Source organism: Columba livia, chromosome 23 (assembly GCF_036013475.1).
Source record: "Columba livia isolate bColLiv1 breed racing homer chromosome 23, bColLiv1.pat.W.v2, whole genome shotgun sequence".
Taxonomy (NCBI): Eukaryota; Metazoa; Chordata; class Aves; order Columbiformes; family Columbidae; genus Columba; species Columba livia.
This window is the reverse complement of record NC_088624.1, coordinates 1,843,963-1,864,680: the sequence shown is the minus strand read 5'-3', so window position 1 is coordinate 1,864,680 and position 20,718 is coordinate 1,843,963. Positions and strand designations below refer to the sequence as shown.

Here is a 20,718-nt window from a genome sequence, read left to right as displayed (position 1 = left end):
AACTCCTGAGCTGGCGCGAGGGAAAACGAGGTGAACAGGCAGATGAGGACAACTCCTTTATTGAAGAAAGCTTGATAAAAACATTAATGACACATAAATATTAAAAAGGACAAACTCATGACATGAAGAAAAACATCGAAAATATTTACAGACAGTCAAGAAATATCCCTCAGTGCTATCGAAATGGCTCAATGGAAAGCAAAACACGACTGGATCGATACCCCAGTGAAGCACGTCAAAGGTGAAGGTGACGCTTCCCTTCTGAGGAAGCTGAGCGCTAGAAGCTCTGTACAACCCGTGACATTGAGGTGACAAACGGGCCTCACCCCGCAGGGCAGTGCTGAGGGTGTAGAAGCCGCGGGGACGTTCTTTGTCCCCGGGAAACTTTGTGCTGCCGAGAGCGGCAGCGGAGAAGCTCAACACGAGGGAGCCCGCCGCACGTTGGGATAACCAACCGGCTTTTCCTGCAGGTTCCCACAGATTTTTGGGTGTGGAACGTCTGTCCCACCGCTGTCCTTCTCTCCAAGAGCCTGTCTGGCTCAGCTGGCACCGCAGCCGCCCATCCAGCTCTTAACGGCACGAGGCACCGGCAGCCACGAGCGTCTCGTACCTGAAGGCGACCCCTGGGCCGAAAGAGCTGAACGTGGGGTTTCTTGGCAGCCGACAGAAGATAAAACTGCCAACGCCGAGCAGAGTGTGGAGACACGTCCGCGCAAACCGCCAGCGCTAAGCCTGGACTTAAAAACTCAAAGGTTAAAACTCAGCGCGGCAGAGCTTGAGCAACAGGCATAAAACTGCAAAAGGGAGAGAAAAACAGCAGCGCGGAGCTCTAAGTGCTGCGCTTCTCGGGTCTCTGTGGAGTTAAAAGCCTATTCTATTATTTTTTAAGATATCTAAAGACGAAGGTATCTATGTGAGAGGGTATCTAAAAGGATTTGCTGTGTTCTAAAGCCTACTCAAACACTAAAATTACCACAAAGTATCAAAAGATTCCAGCCGCTGATGGGGAAGTGGGCACAGGGCTCCAGCGCTCACCAGAAAGGGGAGGAGTTCCTGTTTAGACAAATATAATGTCTTTAAAAAGCAAGAAAAAAATGGAGTTTTATTCTCTTGTAACATTTCTGGACTAGCTTAAGTTTGGTAAAGATTTGCTAGTCTGAGATGTTGTTTGGTGACAGTTGCCAGCTCTGCTGCAGGGTAGTTCGTACGTCAATTTGCATCAGCAGGTTAAAAACCTTCATAAAAATTCAAACCATATCGTCCTCGTCGGACTCCTCCAGGTACTGGACGGGCTTTTTGAGGCGCCTGGGCCTGGCGCAGGGCACGGCCGCCTCGGGGCTGTCCGCACCGGCGGTCGATTCAACAGCAAAACCACCATTGTCTTCCACCTTGGATTTCTGGAGGGGAAGGAGAGTTAAGAAGTGAATCATAACCAGGGAACACTCGGCATAAAATGAACTCAATCCGCGTAAAATGCACCGGGGGGAAGGTGGTTGGTTGGGCTGAGGAGACCGAACCAACAATCTGGGATAAGTACGTGTACCCGAAACCCTTTTCTTACCCACCCAGAACGACGGGAGTCCCAGGGGAGGTTCTACCCCTCCCGCGCTTTTCCTGCCCGAATAACCAACACCCCACATGGCGCTGCCCCTCGGGTGTGAGCACAAACCTTTGCTGCAACTGATTTGGATGGCTTGGAGCCAAAATCCGAATCCGAATCGGAATCTGAAATGCTTGGCAGCCTTTTGGTGACTTTCCGCACCCTGGCCGGGCCGGGCTTCTTGTCACCCGCCGCTCCAGCATCCAAATCCGGGGACCTCTCCTCCTTCAGCACGGTCTTGCTGGATTTGGGCGCAGCCTTTTTCTTGGTGAGAACATCCATGATGGACGGTTGGTTATCTGAAACAGAACTCTGTGTTTAAACCCTCCTTTTCTGATTTGCATTTATGAATTACTTCCAACTCCGCACTGTACCACGAGGTCAGCACGCCGGTCGTCTCATTTGGAACCACGGTTTTCTAGAGAGATTGCTCTTCACCGAGATGGTGAGAAACGAAGTGGCTTATCCGCTTAGTTCCACTGCATTTAGAGCATCGAATTAAAATGTACCCAAAGCAATTTACAGATTATTGAGAAGTCCTGAACTCTCAAGGCTGCGGAACCAGTCTTGTACCTTCACAACTTTTGCCCGGGGAAGGAATGAATTTCCTGAACAGTTACTCATGGAGTTTTCCTACCTATATTTTGACATTTTAACAGCATCTCAAAGCGCGTCTCCGAGTTAAGCTGAAATGGGCAGCCCACTCCTGAATGATAACAGGCTCTCTCAATTTAGAAGTGGAAGAAACAGCCCTTTTGCGGTGAAGGAACACACCACTTTGCCGGGGTCCAACCCGGCTCGGGGTGGAAGATGCAAAACAGCTTTCAAAGTTTGACAAAGACTCCGGGCAGTTAAGTTTAAAAACCCCGAGTCAAATGTCATGGATTTATGAGGTCGAGCTAGCACTAAATAGATCAAGCTGCCCCAAAGAAGCTTTTCTTCTCGCTGGGAAGTGAACTAACAAGTAGCTTTCTTCCCCAAAAGACACGAAGGAGAACATTGACTGCAAGACACAAATTCCACTCGGATTATTTCTGCCAAGTATTACATAGCGCTGTAGGAAGCATTCACTTTTCCTGTTCCCAAACGAAAATTCCCTCCCTTCGAGCATGTCCGAGATGAACTAGAACATGATATGTTTGGAAACAAACTTCTTTCAGAACGACAACAACTAGGCAACCTTTGCCACAAAGCTCAGATCGTTTCTGAAATGAAAACTCATGTTATTCAGGCATCTGAATGCCTGGCAAAGTCACTCAGACTTGTTTCCCACAGGAATAATAATTATTACCTAAAATTATCTTACTAGTCTTCGCCTTACCCTTAGCGGCAGCGGCCTTCTTAGCTGCAGCAGGCTTTTTAGATACGGCCTTATCGCGCTGCACGGCGGCGGACGGCGCTGCAGGAGCTTGACTCCTGTTTTCATTAGCAACATCTTGGACTTGAACTAAATAAAGCAAGCAGAAAGTCTGAAATAGTCAAATTATCTATTCCGGCTATAAACATTGGAGCAGAAGGAAATAATTGTGATCCAGTTTATAAAAAAACCCCAAGTATTAAGAGTGGATTATTCACAAGTTCATGTTAGACACATGATTTAGGGCACTGAAACCAGCTTGTGCTGCAGCAGCCAAGTTTCTTTGCGAGGTCTCGTGACCTGTCGGTGCCACGCGCTGATCTGAACGCCCAGGTTCCTAAAACCCCACTCTCACGGGGGTTTAGGAAAACCAACGAGGTTTAGAAGGCCAAGTACTCACCAGGGATAGCGCTTTGCACCAGCTTCTGCTTGGGAGCTTTAGCTGCTTTTTCAGTGGTTTCCCTAGAACACAAAACCCCAAGTGTTTTTTCAACTTATTAAATAGGTGCATTGAAGAAAAAGAGCTAATGATTTCTATACAGCACAACTGATTTCCAGTGAGTGTGTGGAGAAATACTCACTTTGGAGCAGCTTTGGGTTTGGGAGCAGGTTTTTCTTTTGGGCTTATATCTGGTTCAGTGCTGTCTTCACTGTTGTCCTGAAGTTTGAACTCCTCCTCCGAGCTGGAGAGACTCGCCTCTGAGTCCGAACTGATTATGGTCCTGACTTTGGCTGAGGAAATGACACAGATGTGTTATTTTACATGTCGGGCAATATGCAGCTCAGTTTATTTTTCAATATTTTAGCTGCAGTTATTAAAAAATAAAGATCTGAATAAACCCAAGCAGATATTGAGACTCCAAATCACAAGTGTATTCTGGGCTCGTTTACCAACACCACACTTATTTGCCAACACACTTGTGTAATTAAAACCGATAACCTTATTTCTATAGTAGCCTTCAGCCTTTAGGGGCCCTCTCCAAATGATCTGTTCAATATTCTCCTCAGATTGTACCTTTTTGGCCTCGTATTGTCACTCACCTGCTGCCTGGCGGACCACTCTTTCTCTTTGAGGAGGCGCCTCAAAATCAGACTCTGAATCAGATCCCGAGTCAGACCAAGGGTTTCGTTTCTTGGTTTTCTTTATTGGCTTAAATGGTAGAGTGGCCTGTCTCTTTGCACCTGGAAAACATTGGGCGGCAGGATGAACCAGCAAGCTTCATGTGTATTTCAGCCTCAGCAGTTCAAGCTCAGCTTAAAAGTACTTCACTAAATTCAGAGCATTCTGGCCTAAACAACAAATAGAAATAGGAATCTATCCCAGTTGACTGTTATCCAGGATCGCTTCCTCAACTGTTTTTTCCTAGATGTTACCTTCAGGAAGAGGTCAGATAGCCAAACATACAACCCTTTCCCTCACTTTCCATTGATGGAATAACACATAACAGCATTTACCTTGCTCAGTCTTAGTCTTCTGCATTAATCTCTGCTTAAGGCTTGATGGCTCTTTGTCTCCTGATGTGTTTTCTTCTTGATTCTCGTCAAATTCATTTTTTTCACTCTGAAGATACAGGCAGATATCAAATAGCGAGTCAGCTCACCCCATTAGAAGAGGCACAACAGAGAATAACGTAGAAAGGAGCTGCTCATTTTAGATGGTAGAAAGTCAGCGATACAGGAAACGTGAGTTTGTGAAAGAAACGGCGCGTAAAGTTGATTACAGCCAAGTAAATCAGACACGGTCTGTCCCCAGATCAGGTGACTTAAAACGCAAAATCCAATGTGAACAAAAACAGGAACTTTGTCCCCGTTCCCGAGCGCGCGTTGCTGCCGCCGTTGTGTGCCGCTGAATGGCCCTAGGGCGTGTTGGGGATGCAGAACTGAACAGGGTGGGTTAAAAACAACAGCGCAAGTTATTTGGAAAAACTGTTAGCTGGAACCATCCACAGGAACGGAGCAGTATGTCTGGCTTACAGGTCAAAACAGGTGAGGGGGTATTTCAATCTTCTATGTTGCAAACAGCTGGATGGCCTAATTTCAACTAGCCCTATAAAAAGAGCTAAATCTTCTTTATCTCCTTGATATCGAGAACAATAATGGCATTAAGTAGCTGAAAGCATTACTGGAATTGCACAGGCTGTTCTAGAGAAGTGAATTTACTGGCTGTGCTTCCTGCCTGCTGGGGGATTTATAAAATCCCCAGGACACCTAGAACACCCTCGCTTGCATCTGCCTTTTCCTTTCAGCCCATCTCTGACACTGTGATACATGCTCTTGCTGAAAGATTTCCCTCTAAGCCATCTCCCGATACGTTAGTGAATCTGTTCTCCTTCGGACTGAAAAACATCCATTGCTAGTGTTCCTCACATCCTAAGATTCCATCCCTCTCCCTAAACAGCTGCTTCATTGGGCCAAGTTCACCTAATGAGAACTTGCATTTCTTTAGGACTGTGTTGGAGAGGATGTAAAGAAAGATTAAGCATTCAAAATGTTCTTTTTTACCTTTATTTTCCTTTTAGTTCTCTTCTCTGCCTCTGCCTTCATCTCCGCAGTTATTTGAGGAACAACCCTTTCGCCGTGGGTTGATGGCATGACTTCTGGCAGTTGCGCTTTCTTCACCTTCACTTTTCCTCCTTTCACCTTTAAAGGTTTACCAGCAACTCCTGCCATCTCATCCTGCATTTGCTTGGCTTCCACCGCCTGCAGAGATGAGCATAAAATAACACGACTGTGAGAATACAATAAAATGTACTACTGAAAAATCCCCACCATCACGGCCCATGCAGTAACACACTCGAGACTTGCTCCTAAAACTCCTCTTCACTACCCAGACTGCTAATTGCCCTCCTCCCAACGGCCACCTTGGTGGTTTGACTCCCTACCCAAGCAAAGAAACTTTCATTCTCCTCAATGAACGCAATACATAGGAGTTATCGTTTTTAGTTTCCTTGTTATGACAAAAAAGTCAATAAAGAGTTGGTGGATAAGACTACAAGGGAGTCAGTCATCTGCACTGAGCACTGACGTACATCAAGTTCTTCTATAAAGACAGCAAGGTCTTCCTTCCACAGATCAGGGGGGCTCTTGCGCTTAAGGTTTTCCAACTCAGTCTCCTAAAAGGAATCACAGTTGATAATCATTAGTTGCATATTTTAACCCACCATTTAAAACCCACATTCTATACCAATGCTTTTACAAGAAAAAGAAGGAACATACTTTGTTATCTCTCTGCTTACAGAGCTCATCTTTCTTCTCTTTAGTCAGATACCAAAGGGGCATGTTCAGCAGATAGTTGAAGTCTGGGCCGGTAGCTGCAGCTGATTCTTTGTCACTCTCATCTTGTTCCTCCTCCTCTTCTTCCTGAACGTGGATTTAAAACAAACAGTGTCAACAAATATATTGACATGAAAGGGCAGGGCTATTGATCAAATTTGGAGTGCATCACAGGTACTTCATGTGCTATGGCAACCTAGACTCTTCTAGAATAATTCAGAAGTGGATAGAGGTCAAGTTATGTTTCTTAAAGCCACAGGAAACCTGCAGAAACAATTCTTCAAGTCTCTTTTTGCCCTACTCTGTTTGGCCTCTCTGTCTTGATAGTCCAGATTCTCTCCTCAGGCTACTTCAGGCTGTCACCTTCCTCCCAGCCCTTCCAGAGCTGTGGCCCACGGGTGGATGGAAACCCTTGAGGAACCACAGGAATTGCTGTGGGAGGACTTGACCCAACAGACTCAAACCCCAGTGACAAGGCCTCAGTGCCTTCTGAACAACAGACTAAAGTTTTCCTTGTCTTGTTTTCCCTATCACAGACATACCAGACACACAAGATCTTAAATCCTACAAACTGAAAAGCAACTTGTGCTTCTTCGTACGAATGATGAGATAGGGGCCAGTTTGGATCTGTTTAGAGGATGACTGAAGCATTACCTTGTTTTGCGATTCCTTCCAAGCCTTCACCGGATCAGATTCATACCCTCTCTGGATAAGGACTTGAATCAACTCTTTCTTGGGTTTGTTTTCTGTAAACAGACATTTTGGGATTGTCCGTTAGTGACCACTACCAATCACTGTTAGGAAAGACAGATGAGCTTTAAATTTTGGATGGCGTGGTTCTAGCAGCTCAGCATCCTATCGGGCTCTAAAATAGCCTTTCCTCTTCAGAGGCGGGACGTGTGGAAAAGCCTGAAATAACACCTAAAAAGGTCCTTCTTCATGATTTATCGGATCAGCATTGCTCCTATTGCTGTCAGGAACACCCGGCAGAGCACTGTAAATATTTTTCTTCTTCATTTCCACATTTGTATTTCCGCTGCCCTATGTAGTTTTTGAACTTGGAAAAAAAGAGGTGTGATGCTATCAAACAGGTTTCATGATAACAAGCAGGCAGGTGGAGGAAAAGCCTCCCTGATAGCGCTCCAAAGCTTTGGTATAGCTTGTGCCTCATTAGCCACCACCTGGGAAATTTATGCTATAAGTGCCCCAACCAATGGAAATGCTTCAGCTGGAATTTGTTCTTTTTTAAGCTATCAGAAGCAATCAACCATGAGACACAAATACAAATGAAACCAGCTCTGTCAGCCTTGAACTACTTATTACAAAACCCCAAGAAAATGCATTTCAAGGGAATTATTTCTCTTCCCGAGTCAAGTCAAACAGACAGAGGCTGTTGGGATTATTGGGCTGCCTTCAGACACAAACCACAAAGCATCTTATGACACTTTGTCTTAGCTGCACCCTCTGCGAACGCAAGTGAAATACAGGCTGCCTTTTAGAGTGAAGTGGGAAAGTTGATTGAAAATGTGAGTGCTGAGAACAAAGATCTGTTTCTTTTTCCCAGCTCATGATTCTCAGATGCTGTTAACTTTAGTATCTTTTAAGTGTGAAACCCCAGTCCACTGAGAACATGATTTGGACTGTTTCTGCAGAGGTTCACAAAGAGATACGGGTTCTTAAGGAGTGAGCTTTTGTACAGACACCACCCCTTTCTAATCCTTATTATAATTCTTATGCCTATTAAGTTATAGTTGGAACTACTGCCACACTATTTAAAAACAAAGTTACTTTCAAAATAGTGTCAAGCACACAGTAGGAAAGCTTTATCCTGCTTTAATGAATATGTGCATAATGCTCTATAGACTAAGGATACTCTGTGAAGCATTTTCCTCTCCTGTGTTGCTGAACAGCAAGATAAGCTCTGGTGTAGTTTGTTAAGAGCCAGCCCAGGGCCAAGGGGGTGCTGACAGAACTCAAGGGAGCACCTACTTCTTCTCCCAGTTTCATAAACCAAGGAAACTAAGAACAACACATACCGATGACAATTTTGCCATCTATTTTCTCCAGGATGAAACGAGCCTGGTTGCTCAGTTTTGCAGACTCGGCACCGATCATTCCAATGAGCCATTCTTTTCTCAAACCATAATACCGGAGCCTGAGTTCAAAGAACTCTTTAAGAATATCCTGGGGAGAGTCGTACTTCTTGAGAAAGCCAACGTGGTCAAAAAGAACCTAGAGGGAAGAACAGAGAGGCATTAGGATGATAAAACTGATTTCCAAACCCACTGAAAATTACCTATAACACAGATGCAATACTACAGTTGAATTATGAGCCAAAAAATTCTAAAACCTTAGCATTGTTTTAGAAATTACTTCAGTTTGCAAGCACAGCAGCAGAGCCAATTCTAGAATTTCAAAGCTCTTGAGCACACATAGTAGGGTTAAGGTTACTTGAATCTTAAAGCCATCTGCAGGATAAATATCTTGCATCAAGCTTCACACACTGTCAGAATCCAGACACTCAATAGCAGTGCTGTTGTCACAACAAAGCTCTCTGTAACTGTGTGATTTCAGATCATTTTGACTCCTTCAGGCAAAACCGTACCACTTTGGGTCTATTCCCAAGCCAGTCTCTTGATCAGAAAGCTGATTTAAAACCAGTAACAGCAGAAAAATCCAAACGTTAGGTTGTTGCAAAAGAGCGTTTTTGTTACAAGTAGCAACTGCAGCTGTTCCACAGAGTCTTTGGGTTAAACCAAGAACTTTCTTCTGCAAAATCTGTTACATACCATGGAGTTGCATGTTAAATTCGTTTGGAGTTTGAAGACCTTGTGCAGCCCCGCTCTTTTAGCTTCAGCTAGTTTTTCCTCTGTCATCTTCACTATAAACTTCACTGTGGTGTCTGTGTGATATTCTTTATAGTCTGTAATTAGTGGGGGTGTCTTCTCAGTCCCGTTTAACATTGGCTCCAGAACTTGCTCTTTGTAAGTCTGAGAAGAGAATCAGACTCATGTTTTCCATGGAGATTAAAAGCTCCTAAACTCACTAATATCACTTTCAGCTTTACAGGGAGAACTATACATGCATTGCCAGGGACAAATTCATTGTGTATTACCTGTGTCCACGTTCTGACAGGCAGCTCAGTGATCTCAATGGTTGTAGAATCCAGAATAGACACTTCGCCACTTATCACATACTGATTAGGTCCCAGCTCATCTATTGTGCCTTTGAAATTCTTGTAACTAGGAAGCTAAGCAGACAAGAACACCGGATTCAGCTCTGTGTCGATACTTCTGTTTTGAAGCGCTTGCACAAAGCGCTGCAATATGTGCTGAATAAACTAACAAGCCAGACATTGTTTTTAAATACGTTATTTACCATTGGCAGTGGCTCTTCTCCATCCATCAAACGACGGATATTATTCACAACTTCCCTGATGTCAAAGTTGGGGATCTTACAGGACCAGCCCGTACCAATCCCTTCTGCCCCGTTTATCAGCACCATGGGAATGATGGGCATATACCATTCCGGCTCCACACGTTGATTGTCATCATATAGGAACCTCAGGATATTGTCGTCTGTTGGTGGGAACACCAACCGTGCTAGGGGGCTAGAATGTAAAAGAGAATTTACAAGTAGTCCAAAGGGGAAAAAATAAATTCATTTTTCATTTTAATTACTGTAAAATTGAGTTCTGTAATATGCTGAGAATACTTAAGACAGTAAGAAATGTTTAATGCTGACCTGAGCATTGTAAAGATGTATCGAGGGCTGGCAGAGTCTTTCCCACCATGCAGCCTCGTGCCAAACTGACCGATAGGCTGCAGCAGGTTGAGGTTGTTACTGCCCACAAAGTTCTGAGCTAAATTAATAATAGTCATCATCAGCGATGCCTGCAAGAAAGGAAGGTTCAAGGCTAAAAATGCAGAATTCTTTGTTGAAGGGACAAAGTCAACACCGAAATCCACACCAAGAACAGAACTGATATGGAGAATAAACTCAACTAATAGAATACTGAAGGAAACTCACTGAAAGTGCATCCCCAGAGTATCTACTCTGGGTGATTAGATATATTCCTGTGAGCCAATATATTGCTGTCTACCCGTTCTTGAAACCTCCAATGAAAGAGTCTGTCAGCCTCCAAAGAGAAGCTTGTTTTAGTGCTTGACTTTTCCTTCCCAAGGTAGGAAGGCTATTAACATCTACCTAAATCTATCCCAAATAAAGCAGGTTTTTCTTGTTCTACTTTTTGAATGAAATATACTCCCATAAAGTCTAGGTAGGACAGGAAGACCGACCAATCTCAGATTAAATGAATATTGAAGTATTAATAGCAGACATACAGCCACTTTGTTTTGACTTGTATACTCAAGCACCTGCTTTAGAGGCACCTTAACCATCAAATCAACAGAAAGGGTTTTTTTGCCTTTCATTTAAAAAGCATTTTGCACAACCAGGTCAGGTTCTTACTTCACCATGATGGTATGATGACATCTCTGCTACAGAACCAGCCAGCTGAGCAACCTTCACCTCCCGCTTATCATTTCGTTTGAAACATGTGAAAACAACTTTCCTTTGACCTGGCTTCAGACCTGTAGAAAAAAGAAAAGACCTTGTGTTTAGTGGCTCCTGGCGGCAGTGGCTCAGCTCGTAACTCCAAGAGATCACACACAATAAGCGCATCTCGACGAGAGTCCTGTTTTTTATAGCCTGATCAGATCTGACTGTAGGCATTCCAGAAGCTTCTCTGCACCCCCACACTGGCTGTGGGATGCCCCTGAAGCTTCCAAACATCCCCCACACTGGCCATGGGCGCCCAGTGGCTCCCTGGCGCTCCCTTCTCCTAACGGGCCTGGCCAGGGGGCTCTGGGGCCAAACAAAAGCAGCTGTTGGCCTCAAACAGCAGAGAGAGAGGGAGACGTGTCTACTCCTTCCATATCGAAGGAGGGAGGGCGAGAGAGGGGGTTTGCATTCTGCCACAGCACGATATGGAATGACTGTCTCGAAATAACTTACCATCAACCAGTGACGGGATCGATCTTTCGTTATCTGAGTTTGAGAACAGGACCAGCTCCTTGTTAATGAAGTCGTTGTACGTCAGGTAATTAGTATTTTTCCCATACAGGTATTCCTAAGAAAAACAAGTGCAAGATTGCCTTAATTTTAACAATCTGTTCCTTATCTCGTTCGTGGCTGGTTTCACTAGAATGGAAACTTTGTATAAGACCAGCTAAACACAGCTCAAGTGCTGATATTTGTTGCATGGAAAAGGGATGTCAAAAGATCATCTAGTTCAATCCCCCTGCTGGAGCAGGAACACCCAGATGAGGTTACACAGGAAGGTGTCCAGGGGGGTTGGAATGTCTGCAGAGAAGGAGACTCCACAACCCCCCTGGGCAGCCTGGGCCAGGCTCTGCCACCCTCACCGGGAACAAGTTTCTTCTCATATTTAAGTGGAACCTTTTGTGTTCCAGTTTGAACCCTTTACCCCTTGTCCTATCACTGACTGTCACCGAGAAGAGCCTGGCTCCATCCTCCTGACACTCCCCCTTTCCATATTGATCCCCAGGAATGAGTCCCCCCTCAGTCTCCTCTTGTCCAGCTCCAGAGCCCCAGCTCCCTCAGCCTTTCCTCACACGGGAGATGCTCCACTCCCTTCAGCATCTTGGTGGCTGCGCTGGACTCTCTCCAGCAGTTCCCTGTCCTGCTGGAACTGAGGGGCCACAACTGGACACAATATTCCAGGTGTGGTCTCCCCAGGGCAGAGCAGAGGGGCAGGAGAACCTCTCTGACCTACTGACCACCCCCTTCTAACCCACCCCAGGTACCATTGGCTTCCTGGCCACAAGGGCCCAGTGCTGGCTCATGGTCACCTTGCTGTCCCCAGGACCCCCAGGTCCCTTTCCCCTACGCTGCTCTCTAATAGGTCATTCCCCAACTGATACTGGAACCTGGGGTTGTTCCTGCCCAGATTCAAGACTCTACACTTGTCCTTGTTATATTTCATTACATTTTTCCCTGCCCAACTCTCCAGCCTGTCCAGGTCTCTGATGGCAGCACAGCCTCCAGTGTCACCACTCCTCCCAGCTTGGTGTCATCAGCAAACTTGCTGACAGTCACTCTATTCCCTCGTCCAAATAATTGATGAATATATTGAATAATACCAGCCCCAGCACTGCCCCCTGAGGCACTGCACTAGATCCAGGCCTCCAACTGGACTCCGCCCCATTTTTCCTTATATACGTAAACCTTTTACCTCTGGCAGGCCATGCAGCTTCCGTTGTCTTCTATCCTCCATGAAATTAGTCAGCCACTCCTTTCGCTCCTCTACCTTCTTCTTGCTAAAGGCCTGTATATTACAAAATGAAAAGTAAACTCGATTCTAGGACATCCTGTGGTGTGGCCTGTTGGACCACTGGAGAAAACACGAGCATACGGGGAGAGTTTACCCAGGAGAATAACATGCTAAATAGACGGACTTAATAGCCCAAGAAGTGCAGTAAAAGGTTCTTGTAGCTGGATATATTAAGAGCATGATTTCCACCAGTCTTCAGGAGACATGGTAGTTAGGCACTTTTAACATAATAATGGAAAACTAAAGCAGAATTTTGGGGAAATTAATATTTTGGGGAAAAACTAGAGGTTTTTTTGGCATTGCCTAATAGCTCAGAATACTTAAGAGTGGTGTCTCACAGAAGCAAGGACTGTTTGAATCCAGTGGTGAACCATTTGAGAAGAAAATCTGAGGGATAAAGGGAGGGTCTGACTTGGAGAAAATCAGAGCAGAACATAGAGAAAAATGTTAAAGGAATATTTACTATTGTGTCTGAAAATGTCAATCGGTTTGTAGTGATTAGTTTGTGCTGAGCTATATTTAAAAACAATCATTAAAAGGGTACTCTTGGCCTGAGGTCCATGGACAAATGTGCTTCTACTGGTTCAACCAAAGCTGTAGCCTTGGTAACAAAGAGTTTGTCTCAAGCCCAAAGGTCTCTAAGAGCATTTCAAGAGAAAATACACAGCACTCTAAGCTGTAGAATATCAAAGGTAGTAAGTCAGCAATTAAATCAAGAGTTAGTTACCAGGGTGATCGCAGCATCATCTTCAGGACCAGAATATTTGAAGCCAATTCGATGTCTAGCCATATCTGCAAAGTATTCTTTAGCCTCCTTCGATGTGCTGGTACCCAAACCTGCAGGGACAGTGCTATTAATTCTAATAACTCCTTGCTTAAATCAAGTTGCGGTTCAGAGAAATATTTTGCTATGTCTAGTTTCTGTGATGCAGCGTATTAATGTACAGCATGAAGACGACTTACTGAAAACTTACATTTAAAATGAGATGTAAGGTGTGGTGCAAGGCCCACCTACGAGGTCACAGAGAAAGAGGCAGTTGACCCCACGCCTCAAGACCGCCCCAGATAAGAAAGAAGGGTAATTGTAGTAGACAATTCCCTTCTGAGAGGGACGGAGGGCCTGATCTGCAGAGCTGACCTTCATAGTAGGGAAATGTGCAGTCTGCCTGGAGGTGGATCAGGGACATCACCAGGACGCTCCCCAACCTGGCGCACCCAACGGACTACTGCTACTACTTTCTGATGCAAAGGGTGGAGGAGCCGACTAGGAGAGGTGCACTGCTGGACCTCATCCTCAGTAACAAGAAGGGTCTGGCTGAAGGGGTAAAGGTTGAGGGCTGCCTTGGTTGCAGCGACCATGAGATGGTGGAGTTCAGGATCTCCTGTGGCAGGAGCAGGATAGCAAGCAGAATTGCAACCTTGGATTTCAGCAGGGCAAACTTTGGCCTTTTCAGGCAATTGCTGGGGGAAATTCCGTGGGCAAGGCTGCTTGAAGGTAAAGGGGCCCAAGACAGTTGGTCAGTGTCCAGGGACTGTTTCTACCGGGCACAAGTTCAGAGCATCCCGACACGTAGAAGTCAAGGAAGGAGCCAGGAGAGCTGCGTGGTTAAACAGGAACTGCTGGGGATGCTCAAGTGGAAGAGGAGAGTTTCTAGATCATGGAAGGAGGGGCTGGCCACTTGGGAGAATATCAGGCTGTTGTCAGAGGGTGTAGGGAGGCAACTAGGGAAGCTAAGGCCTCCTTAGAATTCAACCTGGATCATTTAATTTCACCATATTAAGTTTTCTACAAACCTTTGTAGTACTTGATTTTCCACGAGTTGTAGTTCTGTGTATTGCTTTTCCATTCTTCAAATTCAGGAATGCTGTAGAATGAAATTTCGTCTTTGTTCTTAGAGACCTACAACGAACAGATGTGAAATGAGAGGCAGGTTTGGACCAACAGATCCTCACTTATTCACCTTAATCATCTACGCAACCCTTACCTTTATGATGGGAGTAATAAATTCCTCCAAAAAGTTGTGTCTTAGAAGAGATGGCCAGTTGTGATGGATGAAGTTAATCAGTAAACCTTTGATATGTGATCCATCTTGATCCTGATTTACAAAATTTAAAAAAGAGACATAATTAATCAGAGACAGGATGGAAGTGACAATGGTTACCTTAACAGCAAATGATTCTATAATTCCAGCTGGCCCTGTTAACTTTCACTTCTATAAAGGTGACGATGTGTTGTTTAACTACTTAAAAGAAAAGGCACATTCTTAATGCAAAAAGGTATCAAGGACTGGTCGAGGACCTTGAATCAGCAGACTGGAAAGAGAGTATTTAGCTTTTTGGTGATACTACTCCCTCTTCTACTTTATCTGTTTTGTTTTGTGGCTGAAAAGACATTATGACCCACTAAAATATAGATGATAAAAGCAACAAATACAGAGAATTCGGTACAACAAAGGCAGTGGGAGAAAGGTACTGTTTTCTTTTTAACTCTGTATTCAAGCACTAGGGTATTTTTTCTCTCCCGATTTTCAGTTTTAGTGAGCCTAACCTGATCTGTCATAATCATAATCTTTCCATAGCGAAGAGTCTTTAAAGATTCTTGATCTTCATAGTTCTTTTTATATTGTAAACCCACAATCTTGATGATGTTGTTGATTTCAGCGTTTTCCATAATCTGGAAAAGATCACACAGAATAAAAACTTGTGTTTCAAACTTAAAATGTAGCTCAAAAAAAAAGTCAACAAAATATCCATTGACTGAGTAAATCTATTTTTTTTTTTTTGCTTTTTAGAAACTTATAATTTCTAAAATGAAGTCTAATGCTTCAATTATTCTAGATCATTCCGACCATTTTCTAGCCCACCACACAAACATCTCTTGAGGCAGAACACTGAACTAACAGGACTCACACCGTGCCTTCGACATGGAGACTATAATAATTTTCCAACTAACCTGCTTATGAGAAGCTTCCCTGACGTTGAGCATTTTACCACGAAGGGGAAATACTCCGTATTTGTCTCTACCAACCACTCCGAGACCAGAGACAGCCAGTGTTTTGGCTGAGTCCCCCTCGGTCAGGATGAGTGTACAATCTAAAGAATTCTTGCTGCCTAAAAAGAAATCAAGCCATTTTTGTAATTAAGAAGTGAAAGCAAAGCCTGCATACGCACAAACTGAATGAGAATTGATATCTTCTAACACACACACAGGTTTTGTTGCACTGCACATAGTAAATGGGACTGTAAAATGGGGATAAACTATAACGGGTTTTCTCATTATCTTTAGGAGACAGTTCTTTCATTTGGCTAACGAACAAGTTTTAACTGTTTTTGAATTAATTGTTTGCAAAGGATATAAAACACTTACCAGCATCATTGGCATCATCCAGTTTAGGAACACCCTTAATCTTAGTGTGTTTCACAGCCGAACATTTCTTATTCAGCTGGCTCTGTGCTTTAAATTTTACCCAGTTTAGGATACTTTCCACAATGCCACAGCCAACTGCCTGCAATATAAAAAAGAACCCCCCAAAATTGCAGGAAAACCTTAACAATGACAGAACTTCAAGTTATATACTTTTTCTTCAGTTCATGGCATTAGTTCAAAAGTATTTGCCACACTAAACATTAGGTGCAGTTTTACAGACGTCTCGATCATTCGTGTATATCAATACTTACACCCTTAATAAATTTTTCACTCAGTTTACAGGTTGAGCCAAAGTTCTTTGCCTGCAGAGTCATGTTCTCCTTGGTCTGAGAGTCAAAGGTTGGGTTTTCAATTAAGGCATTCACGAAAATCCACATGTGGTTCTTCACCTATAGTTCAATACAAGAAGCGTCAGGTTACACAGGCTCATCTTGGGAACAGCAGCACATTCTGTAGTTACAATAATGTTTTATTTCTCATTGGGAAAAAAAAACACACCAAAACCGAGAGTTGTGTTTCCCACTGGGGGAATTCTGACGTACCTGAAAAGGCTTCACTCCGACTCCGTTTTTATTTTTCTTTTTCACAACTTCAATGATTTTAGTCACCAGCTGGTCCGCTACGTAATCAACATGCCTGCCACCCTAAGGGAAAATAGGACCAAAAACCTGGTGGTGATCCCATTGAAAAACAAGTACGAATATCTATCTAAAACTTTAAGTGTTGTCTTTGCAACATTAAGCAACTATTTGTCACTAACTTACATGCATTTACAAATAGCTAGGAATATTAATGATGAAGGACATGGCATCAGCTTGACTAAATGCACTAAAAAAAGAGTTACCTTTGTAGTGGCAATGCTGTTGACAAAGCTCACTTGCTGGAAACCTTTTTCACTTAGAGTCAAACACACTTCCCACCGAGAATTCACTTCCTCGTGGATAACCTTCAGCTCGTTACCGGTTTCGTCTACTTTGTCCTTTAGATAGAGGTCCACATAACTGCGGAATCCTTTCACCTGCATCCACATGAAAGCAGACAACTCGTCTATAACAGCTCCTATAAATACTTAATGCACATCCTCCTGAAAAGTGGGTACAGAAATCACTCAGGCAAATTACAGAATCACAGAATGTCAGGGGTTGGAAGGGCCCTGGAAAGCTCATCCAGTGCAATCCCCCATGGAGCAGGAACACCCAGATGAGGTTACACAGGAAGGTGTCCAGGCGGGTTGGAATGTCTGCACAGAAGGAGACTCCACAACCCCCCTGGGCAGCCTGGGCCAGTGTTCTGGCACCCTCACTGAGAAGTTTCTTCTCAAATTTAAGTGGAACCTCCTGTGTTCCAGTTTGAAACCCAGGACCCCCAGGTCCCTTTCCCCTTTTAAGTAACTCTGCCTTCTCCATATCTTCTGTCTTTACTATGTCTAAAATAAATTGATTCAAAAAAATCTCACTGTTTAAATGCCATGAGACATACAGACATTACAGTTTTTTTAAATGCTCACTTACAGGCAGCCTCTGTCCATTTAGGAAAACTTTGACATCCTTTGTGGATCCAGCAATATCATACGCTCTTCGAGACATTAGTGCTACAATGTCTTTATCAAGAATTGTCATTTTGAATTTTGACAGATCAGGTTGGAAAGTGACACACGTGTAATCTTCTCCATCATAATATTTCAGTTTCATTTCACCAGCCTTTCCCATGTTGTCTGTCCAGGTCTGAGAAAAGGAAGTTTCATGAGTTGCAAGTAACTAGCTTCGTTTTTAAAAGCAGTAAGCTGATTTATGAGTTTTAAATACTTTCAAATAAAAAAACCACAACCCACTGGTTATAAACTAGATTCTGATTATGTCTGTTTATTTAATTATTCATTTGAATTATACTTGGTGGTGGTACAGTAACTGTGGGCCAAATTGATTCTAATCATGGTGCACTGAATGCAAGTTACGCCTAGATTTTTGGAACAAAAACTTCGGGTCTTATTTGAAAATCTCAGGTATGACCTTACTGAAATGAGAAGTGTTCATACCTGCTTGAATAACTTTTTGTATTCACGACACGCAGTTTCCACAGTAAATTTTTTGCTAAATATGTTGCACAGTTTGGCTCCATAACCATTTCGCCCACCTGCAATTAGAAGGAAAACAGACTCTTTTTACTACCTTTGTTCAAAATCAGCTAAAGGGATTCCAGACTAACAGGAGTTCAGCCACTTCAGCACAGCCGCCAATAAGCAACAAAGTCCTACAAACTCAGTATGTGACTATAAACCCATATGTAATTTGGATTAGTGTTCAAAGATAATTTGTTCCTGTTCTCCATGTTTGTACTGTTATTACTATAAAACAGAGCACAGAGGCTTCTCTCTGATGGACTCAGAACACCATTTTCATGTTGCATCAAGGACGCCCTTCTACTTCAGTCCGCACATTTAAACCAATCCGGCTGCTCAAAAATATCAGCGCATATTTGAGTCTTCCCTACCTGTGACTTTCTTTTCATTGTCATCGTAGTTGCTGGATGTCAGTAGCTGTCCAAAGATAAGAGCAGGCACATAGACCTTCTCCACTTTGTGTTCAACTACTGGAATACCTTTCCCATTGTTCCATACACTGATTGTGTTATTCTCTCTTGGAGGAAAAAAAAAGAAAAAGGGTGTTTTTAAGGCTGCAAGTGACGGAGCTATGAAACAAGTATTACACAAAAGCTCTGGGGGAAGGTACCATTTCATCTAGAGCAAATATTTGGGCAGCAGGTGCAGAAACAACCAGCAGAGGGAGGACAAGGCAACCAGAAAATTCTCAGATCTGCAGATACCTCTATGAAATGGACCACCACACAGAAAAATCCCATCTGTGCTCAGTGGCAGAGTAAAACATTGAGAGAAGGAAAGGAGGGAAATGGCCACGACGGAAAACAACAACAATTTCTCAACTCAGCACTCTAAGACACCAAGGAACTAAGCAAAGGAAAAGGCTTTCACAAGTGGTGAATTACATGTGGTCTAACTTGGATCAGTCACATCACGGAGCCCTCCAGTACTGCACAAGAACAGCATCTGAGCGAGCAAATCTGACACACCGGCCTTGGGAACGCAACGAACAAAAATGAAATAAGACTTACACGTCAATTGTAACTTTAATGCATGACATGTTTTTATCCCTCTGCTTGTTGTCTGCAGCATTGACTAGAATGGAAAGATTATTGTTATTATATTCCCAATCAAGACAAAACTGTAAAGTGTCTTCAGTAGAATGAATGCAAAAATTCAATACAGCATTACTAAAAATCATCTTGGTATGCAAATATTTTGCAAGTTACAAAGACAAATACTACAAGTTAATATAAAAAGGGAGAATTTTGGGCTGAATGGAATTGGTTTTGTAATAGAGTTGCCATCATCCAGTGAATGGTTTACTGTTAGGTAGCACTAATGGAAGGTCATTAGTATCCAATATTTCCAAGCACAATCAACAAACCGCGTGTTCTGCGAACGTGATCCATCAAATGATGCAATAAACATTATTTGGTCAACAGTGCAAGGAGATAAAAGTACACTTGATAAGTTCTTCACATTTAGTTGCAGTTCTTAGACATTCAGCACCCATTAATAACTTGTCAATCATTGACTCAACGGATGGGCCACCCTTACCTAGAATTTCATCAAAGATTTTGTATAAGCCAGGCACAAAGGTCACATCTCTGCAGTTGAGGCCCACACCCTCATCAAAAACCCACATTTGCTGAAAAAAAAGCAAGAAACACATAAGTTCCCAGGCACACCTCCTCTTCTATGCCATCAGTTTGCAAAGCAGATGCTTTGTGCTTTATAAACAGATGTTAACAAGGAGGAGTTCAGGTGGCTCAGCCCCAAACCTTCCCCCAGGTGTCCCCCCCGCCTTACCTGGGTGACCAGCTCCACGGAGCCGATGTAGGTGTCGGGCCGGAGCAGGATGTGCTCCAACTGCGTCTTCTTCTGGTAGATGTGCTCCACGGAGAGCCCCTTCACGGCGCCATCGCCCTTGGCGAGCCTGCGGTTCTCGTCCGCGGGCTGCTCGGGGGAGAGACGGCGGCAGTGAGGGGCGGCGGGCCCGGGGGGTGAACCGGGGGGGCCCGCAGGGGGTCAAAACGGGTGGGGAACTGGGAGGAGGGCGGTCCGGGACCCCGACACGGTACCAGGGGAGCGGGGGAGGGGGCCGGTGGGGGCGAGGAGAACAGGGATGGGGGAAATCTCAGAGGAACGTGGAATCTGAGGAGAGCGAAGGGAGAAGCCGCGAGAGGGGCCTGTGGAGGCCATGAGGGGGGAGCGGAGGGAGACCCGGGGCGCCGAGGGGACGGGGCGGCGGGGGGACCCAAGCGAGGCGGGGCGACCCGAAACCCTGCGGGGACAGGGGGCCGCAGGGGGCCGCGAGGGGCCACGGGGCGCCGCACGCACCCGGAGGGGCGACGGGGACTCCTGGAGCTCCATGGCGGCGGTGGGCTCTGCTGAGCGGCAATGATGGCGGACACAACCGCCCGGCGCGTTTCAAACCTCCGTTCAGCCCGCCGAAACCTTCCGCCAATCCCCGCCCGCCGGGCCCCATCGCGCCGCCAATGGCAGGGGGAGGGCGGGGCCACGAGTCGCGTCCCACCCTTCCATCTCGCCAATCACGAAGATCCCGCGCATTCAAACCAGCCAGTCAGAAGGGAGATATTTCAGA

The 20,718-nt window shown here is 44.6% G+C and overlaps 1 protein-coding gene across 1 annotated transcript; it reads right to left on the bottom strand.

Annotated features, from left to right (window-relative positions):
- Window positions 1–43: 43 nt before the first annotated feature.
- TOP2A (DNA topoisomerase II alpha) lies at window positions 44–20,707 on the bottom strand. The gene is made up of 35 exons (XM_065039154.1): window positions 20,454–20,707; window positions 19,923–20,069; window positions 19,671–19,761; window positions 19,142–19,205; window positions 18,503–18,648; window positions 18,048–18,145; window positions 17,524–17,736; window positions 16,857–17,030; window positions 16,555–16,656; window positions 16,264–16,401; window positions 15,953–16,091; window positions 15,539–15,696; window positions 15,134–15,259; window positions 14,571–14,681; window positions 14,380–14,485; window positions 13,313–13,422; window positions 12,487–12,579; window positions 11,247–11,361; window positions 10,701–10,822; window positions 9,975–10,123; window positions 9,609–9,840; window positions 9,346–9,480; window positions 9,020–9,220; window positions 8,267–8,462; window positions 6,885–6,976; window positions 6,174–6,317; window positions 5,987–6,070; window positions 5,460–5,657; window positions 4,413–4,518; window positions 3,999–4,139; window positions 3,539–3,689; window positions 3,358–3,419; window positions 2,922–3,047; window positions 1,670–1,899; window positions 44–1,397 (listed from the first exon to the last, which is right to left on the bottom strand). The coding sequence occupies exons 1-35, from the start codon at window positions 20,484–20,486 to the stop codon at window positions 1,248–1,250; spliced, it is 4,683 nt and encodes a 1,560-aa protein (XP_064895226.1). The 5' UTR covers window positions 20,487–20,707; the 3' UTR covers window positions 44–1,247.
- Between the last annotated feature and the right edge of the window lie 11 nt (window positions 20,708–20,718).